Source organism: Nymphaea colorata, chromosome 1 (genome assembly GCF_008831285.2).
Source record: "Nymphaea colorata isolate Beijing-Zhang1983 chromosome 1, ASM883128v2, whole genome shotgun sequence".
Lineage (NCBI taxonomy): Eukaryota > Viridiplantae > Streptophyta > Magnoliopsida > Nymphaeales > Nymphaeaceae > Nymphaea > Nymphaea colorata.
The window spans coordinates 15,600,199-15,621,076 of NC_045138.2; the positions used below are offsets into that span (position 1 = coordinate 15,600,199).

At 38.4% G+C, this 20,878-nt stretch overlaps 2 protein-coding genes and 1 non-coding gene across 3 annotated transcripts; 2 read left to right on the forward strand and 1 right to left on the reverse strand.

Annotated features, from left to right (window-relative positions):
- Positions 1 to 970: 970 nt before the first annotated feature.
- TRNAA-UGC (transfer RNA alanine (anticodon UGC)) lies at positions 971 to 1,043 on the reverse strand. The gene has a single exon. It is a non-coding gene; the product is annotated as a tRNA-Ala (tRNA).
- Positions 1,044 to 2,396: 1,353 nt separating this feature from the next.
- LOC116245705 (casparian strip membrane protein 2-like) lies at positions 2,397 to 4,017 on the forward strand. Its single transcript, XM_031617216.1, has 3 exons — positions 2,397 to 2,731; positions 3,023 to 3,146; positions 3,604 to 4,017. Exons 1-3 carry the CDS (start codon positions 2,460 to 2,462, stop codon positions 3,817 to 3,819), a joined length of 612 nt encoding a protein of 203 aa, XP_031473076.1. The 5' UTR covers positions 2,397 to 2,459; the 3' UTR covers positions 3,820 to 4,017.
- A 1,979-nt stretch (positions 4,018 to 5,996) lies between these two features.
- LOC116246088 (probable UDP-N-acetylglucosamine--peptide N-acetylglucosaminyltransferase SPINDLY) lies at positions 5,997 to 20,084 on the forward strand. The gene is made up of 18 exons (XM_031617785.2): positions 5,997 to 6,849; positions 7,738 to 8,237; positions 9,261 to 9,422; positions 9,525 to 9,700; positions 9,804 to 9,879; positions 10,158 to 10,286; positions 10,825 to 10,944; positions 11,094 to 11,162; positions 11,279 to 11,360; positions 12,230 to 12,324; positions 12,738 to 12,802; positions 14,986 to 15,184; positions 16,513 to 16,707; positions 17,342 to 17,436; positions 17,545 to 17,680; positions 17,828 to 18,045; positions 18,217 to 18,344; positions 19,114 to 20,084. Exons 2-18 carry the CDS (start codon positions 7,797 to 7,799, stop codon positions 19,470 to 19,472), a joined length of 2,745 nt encoding a protein of 914 aa, XP_031473645.1. The 5' UTR covers positions 5,997 to 6,849; positions 7,738 to 7,796; the 3' UTR covers positions 19,473 to 20,084.
- Positions 20,085 to 20,878: the final 794 nt, after the last annotated feature.

Sequence of the window (20,878 nt, forward strand, 5' to 3'; positions counted from 1 at the left end):
CAATTGTCTTGCGAATATGAGTTCGATGGTATTGTATGATTCTGGTTGACCTACTGCCTGCCACATGCCATTCCCATTTGCTTTTTGCTTTTTGTCTTTCTTTTTGGTTTTTACACGCGAAAACCACAAACCTGGTGATAAATTATTTCGTTGACGTTTTAATCTCAAAACTGAGGGAGATCTTATTTTGATTGATATCTAAAACTAAGGCGATGTTTAGATCTGTTATTGCGTTTCCTATATATGATTCTGAGTTCAGTAGACGAATATCTCGATACCCAAGTGCTCGAATACATTGATAATGACTGGTCTATATCTGATCAGAAAATGGTGCTTTTGAAATCCTTAATACAGATAGCAATATGATAGTGGAAAGAGAGAGAGAGAGAGAGAGGTTAATGGTTCTTAAGAAAGCGCATTCTGAAGATCTTTTGAGAATAAGTGTCAAAAAGTTATATCTGAAGATATTTCATGAAGTTGTAAGTGTGAGAAAGTTATCATTTTATAGAAATCATGAGAGAGTGAGGTGAAACTGTTTAAAATTTCAAGGATAAAAGAAGGTGGGATATTTAAAATATATATATAACCACAGAGAGGGAAAAAAGAGGAACAGAGGGCGGTCCATATAACTACTACTCAACTGAAAGAAATACTTCTAAAAAATTACAATTGGTTCCTCCAGATTAGATGCATGTCTGAATTAGTTAGCGTTGTTTCTTTTCCAAGTACTAAAAGATTACTTTTGCAGAAAAAAAGAGAGAGAATAGGAGAGCAGTTTCGGTCGACCTAAAAGGGCAGATCTGAACCAACCTTTTTCATTTAAAGCGGATAGGATGAGTTGGAAAAACTGGAATCGATGGAACTTGAATATGGTTCGACTGAAAAATTGATTTTGGGATTGGGTTGGGTCCGGAATCAAAGCCACGTAAGCTATTCAAATTCCAAAAACCAACAAGAAAAAAAAAATGTATGGAGATGCGGGGGATCGAACCCCGTGCCTCTCGCATGCAAAGCGAGCGCTCTACCATTTGAGCTACATCCCCTTCGATGTTTAACTCCATGTTTTTTCTTAACTATGCTAACAAAGAAAGCCCAGATCTCCTCCAATTTCCTGAACAGGATTAGATTATAGCAGTGCAATTTCCGTATTTCTTTTTTTCCCCACATATATTTAGAAATAAAAAACACTAGCTAGCAATAGAAAAGGAAATATGAGTCTCACAATCGTAACTATTGGTTTCAGACAATCATGTTTGGCAATCTTATGCAAAAAAAGGTTCCTACAATCACAATGTTTTTATATTGTCCAGTGTCCTATCCAAAATTTGTTCACCAAGATGTGACCTAGGTCGATCCAAGATAAACAGTAACGCGATCTGACATGTATATAAGTTTTTATAGCACTTCAAATTCAAAGTATATGAAAGTGCCATGATTTAACGTTTCAAAAAAAAAAAAAAAAGTATAAACAACACCATTCAAGGTAACCAGCAAAAAAAATTTAAATTTTTAAGGGGCATCAATATATCAATAAGAGAAAAAATCATGAGATATCAATACGAAAATACACATTTTTGTCCGGTCTTACGCACAATTGCCCACACCTGCCTCAGCCCCACAACATTTGGCATTTCGAAGCCGGCTCTTTGCTGCATGTGGTCAAAGTATGCCTGTTGACTTGTTAGAAGACTCATCCCGTTAAGTTATACTTAAACCATATACTTATTCTCATAAAACTGGATCAACTTAAATTTCCATTTCCAAACCAGGATCTAGTGCACTCACTAACCAAAGAAGAATACTGAGATGGATCCAACTAGTAATAACATAATGGTATCTTCACCTAATCAGACTAAAAAGGTTCAGATTATGTCAGATATCTGACCTGAGCCCAAACCCTCCATGACATGCTAGTCTTGCAGGTCAGCGCAATCCCATTTTATTAATGAAAACCTGGGCCACACAGTGTGTCCAATCATTGGGTTAAGTAAGGATCCAATTGGGTTTCTTTCGGTTCAGATCTAAGCAACAACAAATCCAACTCTAAGTGAAGTTGGCACAAGCAACTTGGCAGTTTGGATTCGAATATGGACAGAAAGATCCAAGAAAAAAGTTCAGTCTAAACTAGCTAAAAGTGGAGTTGTCACGTGCCATTGTCGGAGCTACAATCAGGTTTATGGATCCAAGTCTTCAAAGGATCTGGATAATGGCTGGCACCACAGAAAGGTGGAGAAGTTGACAACAACTCCTCATTTTGCCTTCTCCTTAGCTTTGCATTTAACCTAACATTCCATCATGGAATTAACAACTCATTATTTTAGTATCTTTGTGCAGACCCTGTGCTCTATTTAATGCAAGGAGCACGAGACTGTAGCCATTGAAGTCTGCAACTGAGCTGATCAGCCTCTGCTCTTCTGGGTGCATAATTTTGGTAGTCAAAACCCACTCACAGCGTCAAGATGAAGCATGGTGAAGGTCCCTCTAGCTCTGTCGAGGCCGCCGAGGGCAGCATGGCGGAGAAAGGCTCACTGGCAGCGGCGGTTGGTCCGCGGCGTTTCATCGGGGGAGGAATTAGCAGAGGGATCGCCGTGGTCGACTTCCTCGTTCGCTTGGCCGCACTCGCCACGGCTCTGGCTGCGGCCATCGCCATGGGAACCACTCAACAGACCCTTCCTTTCTTCACTCAGTTCATCCAGTTTGAAGCTAATTATGATGATCTTCCAGCTTTCTCGTAAGCTCCTTTCCTTTTCATGTGACCTCCAAACTGAGCCTAGTTAAAGTGGCTTGTTGAGTCGAGCTAAGCTCACTTAATTTAATGTTAGACAAGATCTCATTCACGAACCATGTTGCTGTAAACTTGTTTGGTCTAAGAACTCAATATTCATATTATATAGTTGCTTGAAATGATCAATAAGAAACATCACACATAAGAATCATATGATATCAGACCATACTTGGTTATAATTATTCATTTCAAAATTGACAGTAAATGTTTGATCTTGTGCTGGCCTGTGTGTCTCAGGTTTTTTGTGATTGCAACTGGAATTGTGGCTGGATACATTGTGATCTCCCTGCTCTTCTCAATTTTGAGCATAGTTCGACCTCGCGCGGCGTGCCCAAGGCTCACCCTTCTCATATTTGATGTGGTAAGAGATTGAACAAACACGTTCTTCTGCCTTAATTGGACTCGGGATGTAACTGGCATCTGATTGATCATCTGCCGATATCCAGAACTATGAGCTTTTATTATTTATGATGACTTTTAACATGCTTTAGCATCCAAACTGATAGATTCTCAAGATATTTGGATCGGTTATGTTCATGAAAAATCATATTAGGATCAGTTCCAAAAGCAGACATTTCATAAATCTTGATCTGAATCAAATCTCATATGCAACCTTAGCTCAGGACTTACCTGAGCCAATTTAGGTGGATGCAGCAAAGGGTTAGTAATGGCTCAAAGGCTCCAAAACGCAACCTGTTTGGGTCAGCACACCTGAACCAAGTGGGTTTAGAGATAAATTCAAGAACAAATTCAACATGTTATTGATGCCTGAACTGAAAGTTCATGGACTAATTGATTTTGTATTGACCTGATTGCAGATCATGCTTGCTCTGACAACAGCTGCTGCATCTGCATCCGCCTCAATCGTATACTTGGCTCACAATGGAAACTCAAGCACCAATTGGCTGCCAATCTGTCAGCAGTTTGACAACTTCTGTCAGCAAACTAGCGGTGCCACTGTCGCTGCATTCATCACTGTAGTCCTGTTCATCTTCCTTGTCATGTTGTCTGCTGCAATGCTTAGGAGGCACTAAGTTTGATCTCTGTCCATGTTACAGTATGGTGAATGTGAGTTTCAATTCTACAAGTTTGTGGATGTTCATTGTAAGAGTCGGTTTGTGTTTTGTCTGTTGCTCAATGGCAGGGGTTTTTCATGTTTGGTATACTGTTATGCAAAGTTGAATGATGTTCACTACAGAAAAAAATAATAATAAAATTTATGGCAGTTTGTGTCTTCCTTCCTGATCTGTTCTACTGAAAATCGATCTGATAGTGATATTGCTGATCATTGGTCCATATCCATACTCTGGGTTGTGTATTTGAATTAAGAACAAGTTCTTGACAAGTTGGATATGTGATCTTTATCATTTAAACAGCAAATCCAATAACATAGGCCCCATGGAGCATAGCTTAAACTGGTGGGTGGGGGGCGCGTGTGAGGTGTGTCCCCAGTTTGACCTACTGGAACCATGCTCATGTACCTAAAAAAGAGAGGTGTATTCTATATGCAAGTTGAAGCATATGCGGTTATTCTCACTGCCTGATACGTGTAGTTTTAGACCCTGGGGACAAGGGAAAAGCGGAGGAGCTTTGGCTCTCATTTGAGCGGCGGGATAACCTCCCACTCACCCAAATAGCATAGTTTCAAGAGTAAAAAATCAAACAGGAGAAGCTGAAAAGATATCATAGTCTCATATTACATAAGCCCTTGAAAAACAAAGTGCATAAGTGTTAATTTAGAACGTGACAATACATTAACCGTGCAGATCAAACGCATGCAACATAACCTCTTTTTCAGGTATAGATGACAGTTTGACAGAATAAAAATTAAAGACTACAGCCGCCAGCCATGGCGAGAGAAATAAAGAGAAAGAGTTGCCACTTTGCTACTCAAGGGACCGATACCAGGGGGAGTCAGGATTTTCTTCAAGAGCGGGCCGACAGTTCAACTTTTGAATCTGGGTAGGGCCAACTGAATTCAAATCCAAAAAATACATGACGCAATTAAAAAATTTTATTTTTTTCAATGTAATTTTTTTTTCATTAGCCGGGGTGGGGCCATGGCTAGGCGCCCCCCCCCCCCCTCCCTCTGCCCTTGTTCGATACACCAGCTCATGCCGGTGGCTGGTAGGCGGCTGTGACTGGTTCGAGCAGTAGGGGCGTCAACTCCCTTTGTGTCAATGAGTGAGATCAGTATACTAGCTGATATGCATTATGGACAGTAGGTGGCCGATGACTGGTTCGAGCAGCAGAGGCGTCAACTCCCTTATGTCAATGCATGAGATCAATATACTAGCTGATATGCATTATGGCCAGTAGGCGGCCGATGATTGGTTCGAGCAGCAGGGGCGTCAACTCCCTCGTGTCAATGCATGGGAGCGTCAAGTCCCTCGTGTCAATGCATGAGATCAATATACTAGCCTGAATTGCATTAGGGGCCTTTTACCGCAGACATCTACACAACCCAAAATTTAAAATTTTGCTTATGATGACTGCTTGTAATATCAGGTTAAGATATAATTATGGCAAACATGATGTTCTTGGTGCAGTGTTATAAGAACATGTATGTTAAGAACACAATGTTCTTCTTACTAAACACCCTCTGGAAAACAAAGTTCAATCGTCACAGTGATTCTCATTAATTTTATATATTCAAGTTACGAAAACAACCAACAAATGAAAGGCCATGTGTTAACTCCAACATCAGTGTTTCGGTGATCGAAGTCCAAACATGTACAGGACTTGTAAGAAGAGAAAGATCAAGTCAACAAAATTTACTCAAAGATCAAACCATATACTTAGGTTGCCTGATCTTCTCATAATGCGACCTTCCTATAGCAAAAATATCATTCGGATGTTTTTTTTTTTTTTTTTAAAAAAAGCTGTCCCTTCGAATGGCAAAAATTTGAGAGGAAAAGGTTACTATTTTTTTTATAAAACAACATAAATATTAATATTTTAAAGAATAGCCGAAAATGTCTCTCATAATGGATGGAGTATGAAATTTGAATATCCGAACTTGAGCAGAGCAATATATGAGTCGAGTTATCTTAAAGATTAAATTCAACTCATCCGTATTTGGTTGTATGTAGAAAAGGACGTACGCAGCAGGAAAAGCGAATATTTTGGATTTCAAAGCAAGGCTTCCCATTTCATCCTGAATTCCAATTTTGCCCGAAAAATTAAACCCATGCTGCTCTCTGTTTATCCCAAGAAGAAAAAAAAAAAAAAGGAAGAAAAAGAAGAAAACGCCCACTTCTTCAAACCCTAGACCTTTGGGTCTCCAGAGGGTTCTGTCTTCCCCGCGCTAACTGTGACGGATCACCAACCGCGTCCGGCGACTTCCGACCGCCGGCCGAAGACCTCCGGCAGTGAGAGAGAAGCGGCCGGCGAGACTGATTTTTCGCGGTTGCATTGGTTGCCGATCTTGCAGGCTGCGCAGGTCTCGGTTTCATTGTTTCGATGACAAGACGACTGCGGTGAAGGTTCAAGAAGAAGCCTGTGAAGGGAAAGATCCCGTTTCTAGTACGACGGGCGCCGTTCTTTCTTTTTGCTGTCCGGCGATTCTAAGGAGTTCTGAAGCGTCGGTGGGGCAGTTTCTTAGTGGACTCCGGACAGCAGGCGCTATCCTGTGGCGTTTTAACTTTGGTGTCTTGTTTCTTTCGTTATTCAGTCGCAGCGGGGTGGACGGTAGCCTGTGGTCTAATGCCGGCCTGCGGGAGACTAGCGGAGATTCTGTCTTTGTCTGTCTTGATCACCGACGCTTTCAAGCTCCTTTTCCTACGTCCATTTCTATTGTAAGGTTAGGGGACCGGGCATCATTGGGGGTTGGTGACATGCGGTAGCAGGTGGCGCTCCTCGACGGTATCTGATGTTTATCGAGCGAGAGGAACCCTTTGTGTCACCTTCTTCTTGCGTTTTCTTACTTATTATTGCCGGTGATAAAAGCAATCGTCGGCATCATTCTTTATGGGGATGTTGAGAAGACAATGTGCGTAGAGCGCGTCAACATTCGAGAAAATGGCTCAACAAACTGGTTCTCACCCAGTTCTTGTCTAGTTGAGGTATCACACTAAGCACTTGGTTTGCTTGTAGAGAGGCATATAGGTTGTTTAAACTTTAAAGGGAAATTTTGCACGAAACTCTGTCGGCTTTGCGTCATATTAAAGCGCAGTCAGAGGAAGGGTTTAGAGTTGCTAGGTTCCTGTTTTGATTTTGAGTATATCGGCAAGTTATTGTTGGCGTTGCTTCTGGCTCTTTCAACGAAAGATGGTGTCTCAATTTTCCGCCAAAGAATCTCACACCTCTGGGCTGCAGCGATCGGCGTGGTGAGCTCGTTCAGTATATCAAATTGCCACGGCTAGTTCAGTATCAAGCCAATCGATTGTCAAATCCTTCGTTGAACTTTTTATTTCACGGTTATAACAGAGTTTCAAGTTTGTTTGCTGCTTCTGTCTCACTGGATTTTGTGTTTGGTTAATCATGCTCGGCCTCGACCATCCCTTGCAACCAGCTCATAAACCTGATCGGAGCATCATTTAGTTAGCAGATTCGACTGGACTAGCTACTGTTAGTCATCAATCTGGCTCTTACACAGCTGAAGAATTTTTAAGTGAAAGAGAAGATAGGATCCTGAACAAGAGCTATCAGAAGAACAGCGATGTCGGGGGACTGGGTACCCAAGCGCTGGATTAGACACTGCTTTCTTTAAGCTTGTTTACTTTCATAGATCTATATGTAGTGTTGAGCAAGTTATCGGTTTTCCACAATCATTACACCTATTGGGATTTACTGTTCCGCAAGGTTTACTCGGACTTTTATCTTCCTGGCACATATTCTTTAGACAGTTTAGCTGTTCTACCTTCCATCAATACTGTGGGATCCAAATGCATGATGACCATATCTACATGTTTGTACAAGCGGAGTTGGTGAAGAGTATTGTTTCTTTGCAGGATTCATCCTAGCGCCAGAACAATTTTTGGGTTTGGAGAGCAGGGAAGAAGGATTGGCTATGGCATGGACAGAGGTGGATGCTGGGAAAGGGGATGATGAGACAGATTCTGTTGTCGAAGCAGAGGTTTTGAAGCGGGGGGGAATGCAGCAGGCTGCTGGTTTAGTTGAAAATACGGTTGTTTCTTCTTCACCAGCTCCAACTGTTTCAGCCGCGATGGGGATATTTGAGGGGAAGGATGCACTTTCCTATGCAAACATTCTTCGGTCAAGGAACAAGTTTGTTGATGCTCTAAATTTATATGAGAGTGTTATTCAGAAAGATGGGACTAATGTGGAGGCATTTATAGGGAAGGGTATCTGTCTCCAGATGCAACATATGAACAGACAGGCATTTGAGAGCTTCTCTGAGGCTATTCGGCTTGACCCACAGAATGCATGTGCTTTGACCCATTGTGGGATATTGTACAAGGACGAAGGGCACTTGCTGGAGGCTGCCGAGGTACTTGTTTCTTATACCTGAATTTGCTTGAACAAGTAATGTACATGAGCTACTAAAACTTCAGAAAGAACTTCCCGATGTCAACTTTGGTCACATTTTATGATCTATATTTATGATTGATTTTCAGATGATGATGCTGGTGAATCAAGCTAGGACAGATTCTTTTACATATGTTGCTGACTTGCTGTCATTTATTTTCAAGTAATGAGTAATGCATGAGAAAGTTTGATTCTCATATGCTTGATTTGGTGTATTTTCAATCATCGTCTCTTAGGTAAACTATGCTCGATGATATTCCTAACTTTCCATAACTCAAGATTTGATTTTATCACAGCAAAAACTAGAAATCTCTTACATGACATTGTAAACTGATATGTGCTGATACTAATTGTAAAACACACTTGAAAGAAGTCAGTCCTATTCAAATAAGGAAAATTTAGTGTGGATATTAGTGATTTCTTATGAAAGAAGTCTACTTTGTATATTTGAACCAGTGATTTCTTATGAAGGTAGTCTAACTTATGTGACTTATGGATACATACCTGTTGCTTGGTCATCAAAGGTAGAATATATATTCTATTGGAATAGCATATTAAGTCCAAGTAAGTGAGCTGGCCATTTAGGGATGAGGTCCATTATCCCACCTTCAGTTTTTTACCTATGCTTCCTATGGACGATCTGCAGATCTCTTCCTCCTCTCTTGGTATTTTACCATAAATTATTCCACCACCTCCTTTACTCTTGAGTCTTTCTACAGGTTGTCTATTTATTTCCTCTTGGCTCGTTTGTCAATATTAAAGTTGTTGAGTGGTCAGCTTAGCAAAGCATTTCACTGTTGATAATAAGGTGTTATGGTAAAAGCTATTCATTCAACTTGTGGCCTGACTTACATAATTCATGAATAAGAAGCTCTGACTAAAAACATGTAAATTGTTAGGTTTCTCAATTGTTTGTCTTCCAGTTGGCATATTTCTTGACGTCCAAAACAAAAATTCTAATGTTTTTTTTTTTGGTTGTATGCAGTCATACCAGAAAGCTCTAAAAGCGAATCCTTCGTACAAACTTGCTTCGGAATGCCTGGCCATTGTCTTGACTGATCTCGGTACTAGCTTGAAACTTGCCGGAAACACTCAAGAGGGCATTCAAAAGTATTGTGAGGCTTTGAAAATAGATGGCGATTATGCTGTAAAGTTTCAGTCTTTGTCTCTTTGACTTGTTTCTCTTGTTTTTTCTTGGGATTCTCTTTGTTACTCTTTTGTTATTTTTTATTGTTTATTTTTTCTGCAGCCTGCTTACTACAATCTTGGTGTGGTCTACTCTGAGATGATGCAATATGATCTGGCACTCAGTTGTTATGAGAAGGCTGCACAACATAGGCCAATGTATGCAGAGGCATATTGCAACATGGGAGTAATATATAAAAACCGTGGTGACCTTGAAACAGCCATTGCCTGTTATGAAAGGTGCTTGTTTAGTGTTGACAATAATGACTTTTCATGCCATATATCTCTGTATCTTAATTGATTCTTTAGGTTGTATGATGTTGGATTCTTTTTTTCCCTTCAGGTGTTTATCTATGTCTCCAAATTTTGAGATCGCGAAGAACAACATGGCGATAGCCTTGACAGATTTAGGAACAAAGGTTCCCTTTACTTTTCTTTCAGACTTTTATGTTGCTTGGCAATGGTTTTTTGATTATTTTTGCCTTTCATTAGTGGTATTATTGGAGCTGCATATTGTGGCTACTGATTTCTTGTGCAATGGAGAACCCGGGTGTTTTAATAACTATGTGTCTTTGACTGGTACATATGTTATATCTAAACAGTGCATCTATTTGTTGCTTTTTCAGAATTACTTTTACGTCAAAGGAAAAAAAATTGCTGAAAATTTTAGCTGATATCAGACATACTTATGTGACAGTTGAAATTGGAAGGTGATATCAACCAGGGAGTTGCTTGTTACAAGAAAGCATTGTTTTACAACTGGCACTATGCTGATGCTATGTACAATCTTGGTGTTGCTTATGGAGAAATGTTAAAGTTTGAGAAGGTAATCATTTTTCATGATGTGATTGCATCATTTGTTCTGCTTACACATTGGGTAAAAATAGGTTGCACCCTCAGACAAATGCTTGTTGTTTACAGAATTTTTTATGTTATGAAGTGTAAGTTCTTAGAAAGTTAGCCTTTTTTTGATGTTTTGCATTCCTTAGTATCTGGCCTTGAGGGTGTCATCATGAAAATGAACTGGTCTAGTTGGGATGACTAAAATCTTATCTTTTGGGAAATCATTTAATTTGTTATTCCTTGTTACAGCTACACTAATGGTGCTAGGACATCATTACTGCAATTTACAATTAAGTTGATCTGAAGTATCTATCTGAAATATGAATCAGGGTTTGAAAAGTGGAACAAGAAGTAACCCTCAAGCCTGCAAAAGTGCCTTGTTTCTTGTTTAGGGCTGCTGCTTAGCAAGTTAGCATATTTGTTAGCAACTTAAATATTTTGGGTTTCTGAATGAATTTTATAAAATTATTTACTTCAAATCCTTGCTATGTGGTTGCTAACATGTCACTGTCCTTGATAAGGCAATTGTATTTTATGAGCTTGCTCTACATTTCAATCCTCATTGTGCGGAGGCATGCAACAACTTGGGAGTGATTTACAAGGACCGAGATAATCTTGACAAAGCAGTGGAGTGCTATCAGGCAAATCCTGTGGTCCTTGGTCTTTTACACTTTGCAGTGTGAAAATGTTAGGAGAGATTAAGTAGTAGATTTTGCTCTTATTTTCTTCTTGTATTTCTTATGTTCTTACTCATTCAATCCTAGTTACACCGTATGTTATTTTCTTGCAGATGGCTTTAAGGATTAAACCAAACTTTTCACAATCTCTAAATAACCTCGGAGTTGTCTACACTGTTCAGGTCTTTTATTTAAATTTTTTAGATAAATTTATGTTAATATTAGTGCTTTACTAGTGAGTGAAGGTTAGATCTTTTCACTTGAAAAGAAGGATATGCATCTACATTTTTATGTACAGGGCAAGATGGATGCTGCTGCCAGTATGCTTGAGAAAGCTATTGTTGCAAATCCTACTTATGCTGAAGCTTATAACAATCTAGGTGCGTTCCTGAATGTTTGTATATATCCATAATTTGTGTTTTTTAGGTTATTCTTTGTTAAATATTTATTTTTATAACCTTGATTTTCTCTAAAAAAGTTCACCGCTGGCCTATATTCTACTATTTTTTTTTTCATTGCAAATTTACAGCATTAGAAATAAACATGTGTAGATGCGGCTGGTGCTATTTATTGACTGCTGAAAAAGATCCTTATTACGCATACATGTCAGGAAAAGGGTGCTTGCAATTAAATTTTGATCTCGGTGCAGAAAATTTTAATGCTTAAATTATTTTATTTTTGTCCCTATTTCATAGGAACATACTCAAACATCATCGTTATTTTTAATCTGTTGCAGTGAACTCAGACTATGAATGTATTAAAAAGTTATATTAAATAACAGTTGTTAATGTGGTTTTGAGAATTTGGAAGCTTATTTTAAGATTGAGAAAAGAAAGAATAAGCTTCAATATTGTTGCTTTGGGTATTTGCTATAATTTTTATTTTACTGGGGTTTTTGTGATATAGCTAACTTGTATACCTTTATCTTCAGTCCTTTGGAAAGGGTTCAGCTGTGGACCTTCTTTAGTTTTATTCGTCTATTCTAGCTTCTGCGGCAAGGAAGTTGTTGCTTTCTTTTTCTTGACAAAACAATAAAGAGTCTCTGAAGTTGTCATTTATCTTCGTTATTGTGTTCTCATACTTCATGTTGAAATGCATGTTTTGGTACTTGCACTCTGTGTTGCATTTGTGTGTGTGTGGCATGTAGCATGTGTGTATAATAGTTTCTGTTCTGTTGCTTCTTTAATGCACATGCAACATATTTTTGATTCTTCTTTAGGGTTGTTAATTAATTTAAATGGATCTGCAGGTGTGCTCTATAGAGATGCAGGCAATATTGTACTTGCTGTTGAAGCGTATGAGCAATGCCTTCGGATAGATCCTGACTCACGTAATGCTGGTCAGGTACTAGGTCTTTTCCTTTTCATGGTTGAGGCATTAGGTCTTCTATGTGGTTCCAGAGGAAAAAAAAAAACACTTAAGGCACTTGGTTTCATCATTTGCGGTGTTGTCTATGTATTTGTTTTCAATTTTTGATAGTGAAGTGTACTTTTTCAAAGTTAGTTCCTATGGTTTGGGAAGCAAAATGTTGCTGAGATAACCACCAACATTGATATATTTGATTTCATAGTCTTTGTTTTGGTCCATCTGAGAAATTGATTTGTTGTTAAAGCTCATAATGTTCAATGAAATAATAATGATGAGAATATTGGATTACAGTGTTAGTGTTTGTTCGAAATTCAAATAGATTATCTTCTGGTTTTCTTACTCTTGTTTTTTTTTTAATGTTCTGTAGTTGACTTGATTCTTTTTGGCAGAATCGTTTGCTTGCAATGAATTACATAAACGAAGGTCATGATGACAAGCTATTTGAGGCACACAGGTAACTATGGTTCCTAGATATGTCATTCTTTTCTTCTCGGTTTGTGGGCTGTTGTAATTTATCTGCGTTGTGGTATCTAGTGCTGTCTAGTTTATCTAGCCATGTGTTCACATCTTGGTTTTCCAGGACTCCTTGCTTTTCTGATTCTCATATGACTGCGCATTTGTTTTTTAACAATGTTGTTTCATGTTTGTCATAACTCCTAAATCATTTGTAGGTTTTCAGTGCACCTAATGCCACACACACATTCACACTTAGTAGTATCCAAATCTTTAATGGCACTCTTTTACAAAACTTATGCTCTTGTAATTGTTGAAGTGGTATAGGAAGTAGTATTTCATCAGTGCGTGAATTCATTTTATTACAAAGAGAACAAGGTTATTGTCCTTCAAGAAAATACTCATTGTAAAGTATTTTGCCAAAAGAAATCCCTTCTCTTCTAAATTTCCTTGTTGTCTAAAATTTCTTTTTCTGAAATTAGATTTTGGTTTGTATCGCAAACTACTGGACATTGATTCTCTTAGGTGTTTTTGGTGTTTGGAAACTCACTCTTAGGCTTTATTTGTCAGCACAATTCTTTGAGTTTAAATGTCTCTCAGGCTTGACCTCCATTGCAAGCTTAGAAATAGATTGGCAAGTTATAAATAGATTCTTGGCCTTTTATGGTTTCTGCATAACCTAGTTTCTTAAGGCGCTATCTCTTGATTGTTTTGTGCTCGAGTAGGCAACCTGGAGACTTGCATGTCTGAAACTTTGATTAAATCATCAATCTCAAATTAATGGTTTTTAATTGCCGGGTTCAACATTGCTTAAATAACTTATATTGCTTTCGCACCTTTTTTATATCAATTTTGTAGCAAGCTTCTAATAGGTGCCCTTTGTTTTCTTGTTCATGGGATTTGTCCAAGTACATTTTAGTTGGTTTTTCAAATTGCTCCATTATTAGGAGAATATGATCTCCAGTGCCTTGGTGGTAGGCGACATTGTTAGATTACTCTACTAGAATGTGCCTGATGTATTGATTTAGTTTTATATGCACAATTTTGAAATGCTAAATGGTCAGAAACATGTTCTATAATCATAACTGTCATTTTTGAATTTGCCATAGGTAGAATTTTGATTTAGTTTGATATGAGATATTTGCAGAAAATTTTGTAACTATTGACAGTTTTGTGGTCGTTTGGCAACAGGAATAGTAGCAAACTGTTCCATGAATTCATGGAAATCTGTGACATAGTGAATAGTGATTGACACTGCTACCTTGGTTCAACGTTTTTACAATGAGAAAACCCTAAAACACCCACTCAAACTCCTAATCCCAGGTCAGGGTAATCCTTACCACATGGGAAACCTACTCAACATTGCAATGATTCCCCAAGTACAGTCCCGACCCTTATTTATATTTATTCCTGGGTCAATCCAATGGACCTGACCCATGGCCCAGTAGCTGGGAAATATCACAGCGTTTCATGAATCAGTTTGTTATTGTTCCCATTACCTATCAGGCCCTTTAGGATGTTTGGGTGACTGTATTTATCTCTACTAGTATGTATAGCACCTGTTAAAAGTAGCAAATTTCTTTTCGACATTTTGTCGTGTAAATGAAAATTTAAAGCACTTGATATAATCAGTCATACCTGAGAAAAGAATGAGTCTCAGAAAATATTGTATTTTGTTTGCTTGTGTTTTCCATCTTTTGGAAGATCGCAACTATAGATTACCAATTCTATCTACAAAATGATAAACTTGAATGGCTATTTAAAGCAGAGGAGACCTTTGATCGTTCCACACAAACTGAAGAGTACAAGTGACATCTTCATATGAGATACAAGATAAGGTTGCACATTTTCCTTTTTCGAAGGAAGCTTGAACTTACTCTGAAAGCAATCATGATCGAGCAATTTTTGCTTTTTTGAATTGTTGAAGGTTTGTTCCCAGCAGTTGTTGATGAATTTCACCAATTGAGGCGCCAACATGAAATCATGAAGATTTTGTTGCATTCTTGCCATCAGTTTTCTCTTTTACACTTTCAGCATTAAGTTCCTTCGGGGTTATATTGTAGTGTGTTAAATTCTCTGGTATTACGTCTGTGGTTCAGATTGACTTTTTAAATGGTCTTAGGATTGAAATGACTGTCATTTTGTTGTGAACATGGTTCTTATTATGGATTAATCTTCTTACAGGGAATGGGGTAGACGGTTTACAAGGTTATATCCCCAGTATACTTCATGGGATAACCCAAAAGATTTAAATCGCCCCCTTATTGTTGGATATGTCTCTCCAGATTACTTTACTCATTCTGTTTCATACTTCATAGAAGCACCTCTCTTATACCATGACTATACAAATTACAAGGTGGTTGTGTACTCTGCAGTTGTTAAGGTAATGGTCGTCTGTTTCATTTCACTTGCATATTTATGTGCCATGGGTCTTCTTTAAACATTTCATGCATGACACATACATTCTCTGTGATCATGCTAATTTCTTTTCAATGCCTCTTCTAATGGATTTCATAGATGAGTTTGAAGATAAAAGTATTCTGTTTAGTTTCGAGGAAACCTTGGAGATTAATAAAGCATCTTAGCATGCACTTTCAAAAATATTCTGAGCAAGTCATTCTATCATGCATCTGTGATCCAGATATGCGTGTCATTGTTAGGTCAACCACTGCCAACACAAAAATGGAAACATTCTTTAGCATGAGGTAGATCCTCAGTTCTGTTAGAAATTTAATTAATTGTAACTGTTAAATAATGATCACTTCCCAAAAATATGTCAACACTGATCGACTTGTGAAGTGTATATACAACATATTTGGTTGGATCATGTATGAAATTATGAATATGATCAGTAAAATCTATCCGGATGCTGTTCTCATAATCCCACCTAGTTCCGAAATCTAAAATTATTGGCCCTTATCCAGGTGCCCAATGCCAATCGCCTATTCTGTATGGGTGTGTTTGAATTGGTGATATGGGAAGCAATGCTAACTTGCTGACCAGGTATAATTAGACCTGAGGCATGAATGGAGCGAAAGATGATGCAAGGCACATGTGGTGCATTGATTTCTGCTGTTAGCGTAATGCTTTCTACATTATTTATCTATTGTTTTTTTCGCTTTTCTCTATCTTCTGGTATGACTAGCATGGTAAGTGTGCCAAGCAGCTCCTGGCGTTGCTTAGATGAAGCTTATTTCCATTTGTGGAATATGCTTGACCAACTGAGGCTTAATGGCTAACTTAAGTGTAAATGGTTTTAGCATGAGTGTAGTCGATGAGATCTAACTCTAGTGACTCTGGTCTACCATATCTTGCAAGATGTATGGTACACTGTGGGAGGTTTATCATTATACTGAAGGATGGACATCACTGACGCAAATTGGTATAAATACGTTTATTTTGACATTCAGTTCAAAAAATGAAAACAATGGAAAACCAAGATCTAATTTTTGTATGTGTCTTACCTGGGTTCTCATTGAATAACTATTGGCCAATGAACACGAGTTTGCTTAAGAGTTCCTTTTGGTTGCTTCCTCAAAGAGCTTATGTCTTCCTTTCATTTTGATAATTTTGCTGGACAAATATTTGATGCCAAGAGGCTCAAGTGTTTCTTCATATCCATGTTTCTGAAAATGTGTTAAGATCGTTTTTGTATATCAGTCCAAATTTTGTTAAAGCAAGTCACTGAAATTATATTTGGTTGTATTTCAGGCAGATGCAAAAACCAATAGATTCAAAGAAAGAGTTCTAAAGAAAGGTGGGACATGGAGAGACATATATGGGATTGATGAAAAGAAGGTTGCTGCGATTGTTAGAGAAGACAAAGTTGACATCTTGGTTGAGCTTACTGGGCATACTGCCAACAATAAGTTAGGGTTGATGGCCTGCAGACCTGCCCCAATTCAGGTACTTCAACTTTGATTGGGTTGTACTTTTGGTTCATTAGTCTCTTCTTCTATGCGTCTTGATAATGGTACTTGTTTGTTTACTGTGACAAAAACATGAAATTTCATGGATAAGTAATTCATGTAAATGAGCATGATTTTATTATGAGATGTGAAATGAATTTAATATGTACTTAGATACTCAAAATTTTCATGTGGACATGTTTTTTGTTTGGTAAAATAATGTGCATACATTTATTTAGACATGGTTCAAGTTTCTAGTTTTAGCAAATATGTAATACTGAATGTGTCTATGGTGTTGAATCACAAAAGTATTTACAAATGTTTGAAAATTTTAGTTGGTATAATCTACTTGTATATAGACACATGAACACACACTCACAGACGTGTAAAATTTGCTCGAAAATAAAAAATAAACCACAATCCAACTGCATTGTTTTAATTCTGACTTTGTGATGCATACCCCTTGCATGGGAATTTGGCACTTGGTGCTGAAGTAGAAGCTGCTTGTCTGTAGTTTTTTAGTCATTTTCTCCATATGAAAGTTGCCTGAAGTTTATCAAGTGCCAAGCCTTGTGCTCACTGTTCATAGCTTGAGGTTGTCATAAAATTAAACATCCTTCATTTGTTGATAGGCGACTTGGATAGGTTATCCAAATACAACTGGATTGCCTACAATTGACTACCGTTTCACTGATTCATTTGCTGATCCTCCCAACACAAGACAAAAGTACATTCTGATCTTTCATATTGAAATTTTTTGTTTTTTTGTAGATTCTAATATAAGTTAATGGGACGTCTTGTTGGTTTAATGGTGTGCATTTTTTTGTTTTCTCAGGCATGTTGAGGAGCTTGTTAGATTGCCAGGGTGTTTTCTTTGTTACACTCCTTCTACAGAAGCAGGCATTGTATCTCAAGCCCCAGCTCTTACGAATGGTTTTGTTACATTTGGAAGCTTTAATAATCTGGCAAAGGTACATCTTCTTATGCCACATGCTATATTTTGATCTCTTTTAAACCTCTGTAGTTCATTTACCTACTAGTGTTTGCCTGTATCTGCCATTATTATGTCTATCTTCTATTGAAATGGATACTGACCTGTTTGCATATTATCAATGCAGATAACTCCAAAAGTGCTCCAAGTTTGGGCAAAAATATTATGTGCAGTTCCAAATTCAAGGCTTGTAGTGAAGTGTAAGCCCTTCTGCTGTGACAGTGTGAGACAAAAGTTCCTCTCGACACTGGAGCAATTGGGCCTGGAGCCACTGCGAGTTGATCTTCTGCCATTGATCCTTCTCAATCATGACCATATGCAGGCTTACTCTCTAATGGATATCAGGTGAAACTCGGTTTCTGTTATGAATGTTGGATAGCTACCCTGTCTAGGATTTTTTTTGTCATATTTCTCCTTGTTTTATCCACATTATCACACTTAGGCGACAAACTGATGATATCATTGGAACTTGATTAGATAGCTTGCTAATTTTTCCTCTCTTATTCCTCCTTGCAGCTTGGACACATTTCCTTATGCAGGAACAACTACTACTTGTGAATCTCTATATATGGGTGTTCCATGTGTTACAATGGCAGGATCAGTGCATGCCCATAATGTTGGTGTTAGTCTTCTTACTAAAATTGGTGAGCATGTTAGATTTCATTATGCAGAATAATTAATTGTGCTTGAAATTTGGATCGGTTTAGCTTTAAATTTCTGTTAATGAGACGTCCTCCATGATTTCTTGGTTTGATTTTTTCTTTTAAATACTATAGTCGAATGAGAGACACTTCTTTAATATTAAGGGTTATAAATCCAGTTTTCCTGTGAGAAGGTCAGTTGCAGTTAAAATGGTACATTTTCATGGGTTGCAGTGTCAACATTTTCACCAACTCTTGTTCCCATGAAAACATTTCAAATTTCCAGGTATGACTTGATGATGTTGCTGGGACATGATCAAATTAAATATTCTATGAAAAACCATGCGCTGCTTGCGTATCTCCTGCAAGTAATGATTGATGCTATTGATCTTATCATGCTTGCTTCCATAACCTGCAATTATTGTCTTATCATATTTGAGGCAGGAATTTTGTATTCATGCATCTAGTTTTTTTATTTATTTATTTTCCAATTAAAATTGGTTTTTCACAGACACTTCAGGAGAAGGTAACCTACAAAAGAAATGGGAGGTGTACGTACTATGAGCTGAAATCCTCCAGCCATCTTGTCCATCCAGCATCTCACACATGCAGCCCACTTCAGGCTGTGGCTGTGTGTGTGAGAGGCTGGAGGCATGGACGGCTGTGGAAATTCACTTTTGTTGTGTGTGTGTGTGTGTGTGTGTGTTAAACCAAATGGAAGACCCAATTGACTTCATTAGGCTATAATAATTAGATTCCTCTATATGTGCAGGTTTAAAGCATTTAATTGCAAAAACAGAAGAAGAATACATCCAGTTGGCAATACAGCTGGCTTCTGATATTTCTGCCCTTTCTACTCTGAGGATGACTCTTCGTGAACTCATGCTGAAGTCCCCTGTTTGTGATGGACCCAAATTTGCCCAGAGTTTAGAATCAACATATCGCAGGTTGTGGCGCAGGTACTGTAGGGGGGAAATGCCAGCACAGAAGCAACTGGATATGATGCAGCAGGCTGCTGCTGAGAAGCCGCTGCTGAAGGTTTCAGATTCAACAGTTGTAAAAGTGAATGGTATAAATCCGGTTGCAACTTCAATCCCAAATCATTCAACCCCTGGTAGTGGAAATCAGTGAAGCTAGTCACTTCGTTAACGGTGAAGTCAGTCATTTACGGTGGCAGTGAGGCATAGTGTAGTTTATACTGGTGATTTGAAACAGAAAGTGCTTTAGATATCACTGGATAGGTATGTGTGCATTCATCTGTCACAGCAGTCTTCTACTCCTAAAATTGCTGGCACTCTTGAAATTCGTTGTAGAATGGTAAGGCAGATGCTGGAGCTATGGCATCAATCCGGTTATCAAGCTGTCAGTTTGAATGTCGTTATCAGAGCGGACTCAACAAAAGAAGGCTTACAAAGAGAAAAGTTGAAATTTTTGTGGTAGGTTGAGGGAGAGCTGTTTTTAGTTGGTTATACGTCTTCAAGTGAAAACAAAGAGTTAAATTCCAGCTTGCTTCTGTTTTCAGAGAGATAGTTCTACATGACAAGGAAAATGTTGGAAGGGTACAAGATCCGTGTATAGTCTGCTGGGCGCTAAGCATCATTTCAGGATCTCCGTGCCCACATTCTTGAATGCCAAACTAAATTCCATCACATTGTACAGTTGACAACAGCAACAATTTTTCTATGGTGCCCTAGTGGTTGGCACCATTATAATTCTGATTACCGTAAGGAAAGTATACATGCCCGTGCCTGAGTCTCGCTATTCCCTTTTATTTTTGCTGCTTGTTTTATTCTCATCATGCTTCGCTGGCGTTACTTTGGCCCGAAGGCCAGTCCTGTATCGAGCATAACAATATTGAAATCAGCACTGTTTTTCCCAGAGACCCCTGCCCTTTTTCATCGGGTGTTTGCTCTCTAGTTTACCGGCACTTGTAAAACAAACCGGAAAAGAAAGCTGCAGAAAAAAATTCAGAGCGGTGCTTCCCGAATCATGTCTTCAAATTTTCATCTCCTCGCTGATCTCATCAACATGTGGGGTTAGGGTCGCTGTATATTTTAACGCGTGGCTTTCTCTAAAATTAAATAACGTCTATTGGCGTTTGAGGAAGGCTCTTGGTACTTACAGCTTGCGTGGGCAGCCTTTTTCGAAAATCAATCGGATGGAGGTTTTTATAATGTTGTAAACTGGTTGGACCTATTAAGAAACGGGAGGGTGGGTTTTCTTGGTTGGTTTTGTTTCGTCTTATCCACTACCAAATTATGTGGTTCGAATCTGCGGCCCTACTTTTTATACGGATCAGTCGATGCGAGTGGGACACGAAGGTGAGGCTGTCAGCACCCGATTCTGCATAATACGTGTTTCAAGCGTCTTAAAAGTTGAAACACGCGGTGGAACTTTTTGGGTGGCAGGCGGCTACGTGCTAATTTTAGCCAAATCAATACCACACAGAGAATTGAGAACCGCCTCCACGGAATTCTTTAAACTATTAAAAACTCAAGCATAGCAACAAAACCAAAGTATCAATTTTCTGAGGTAAG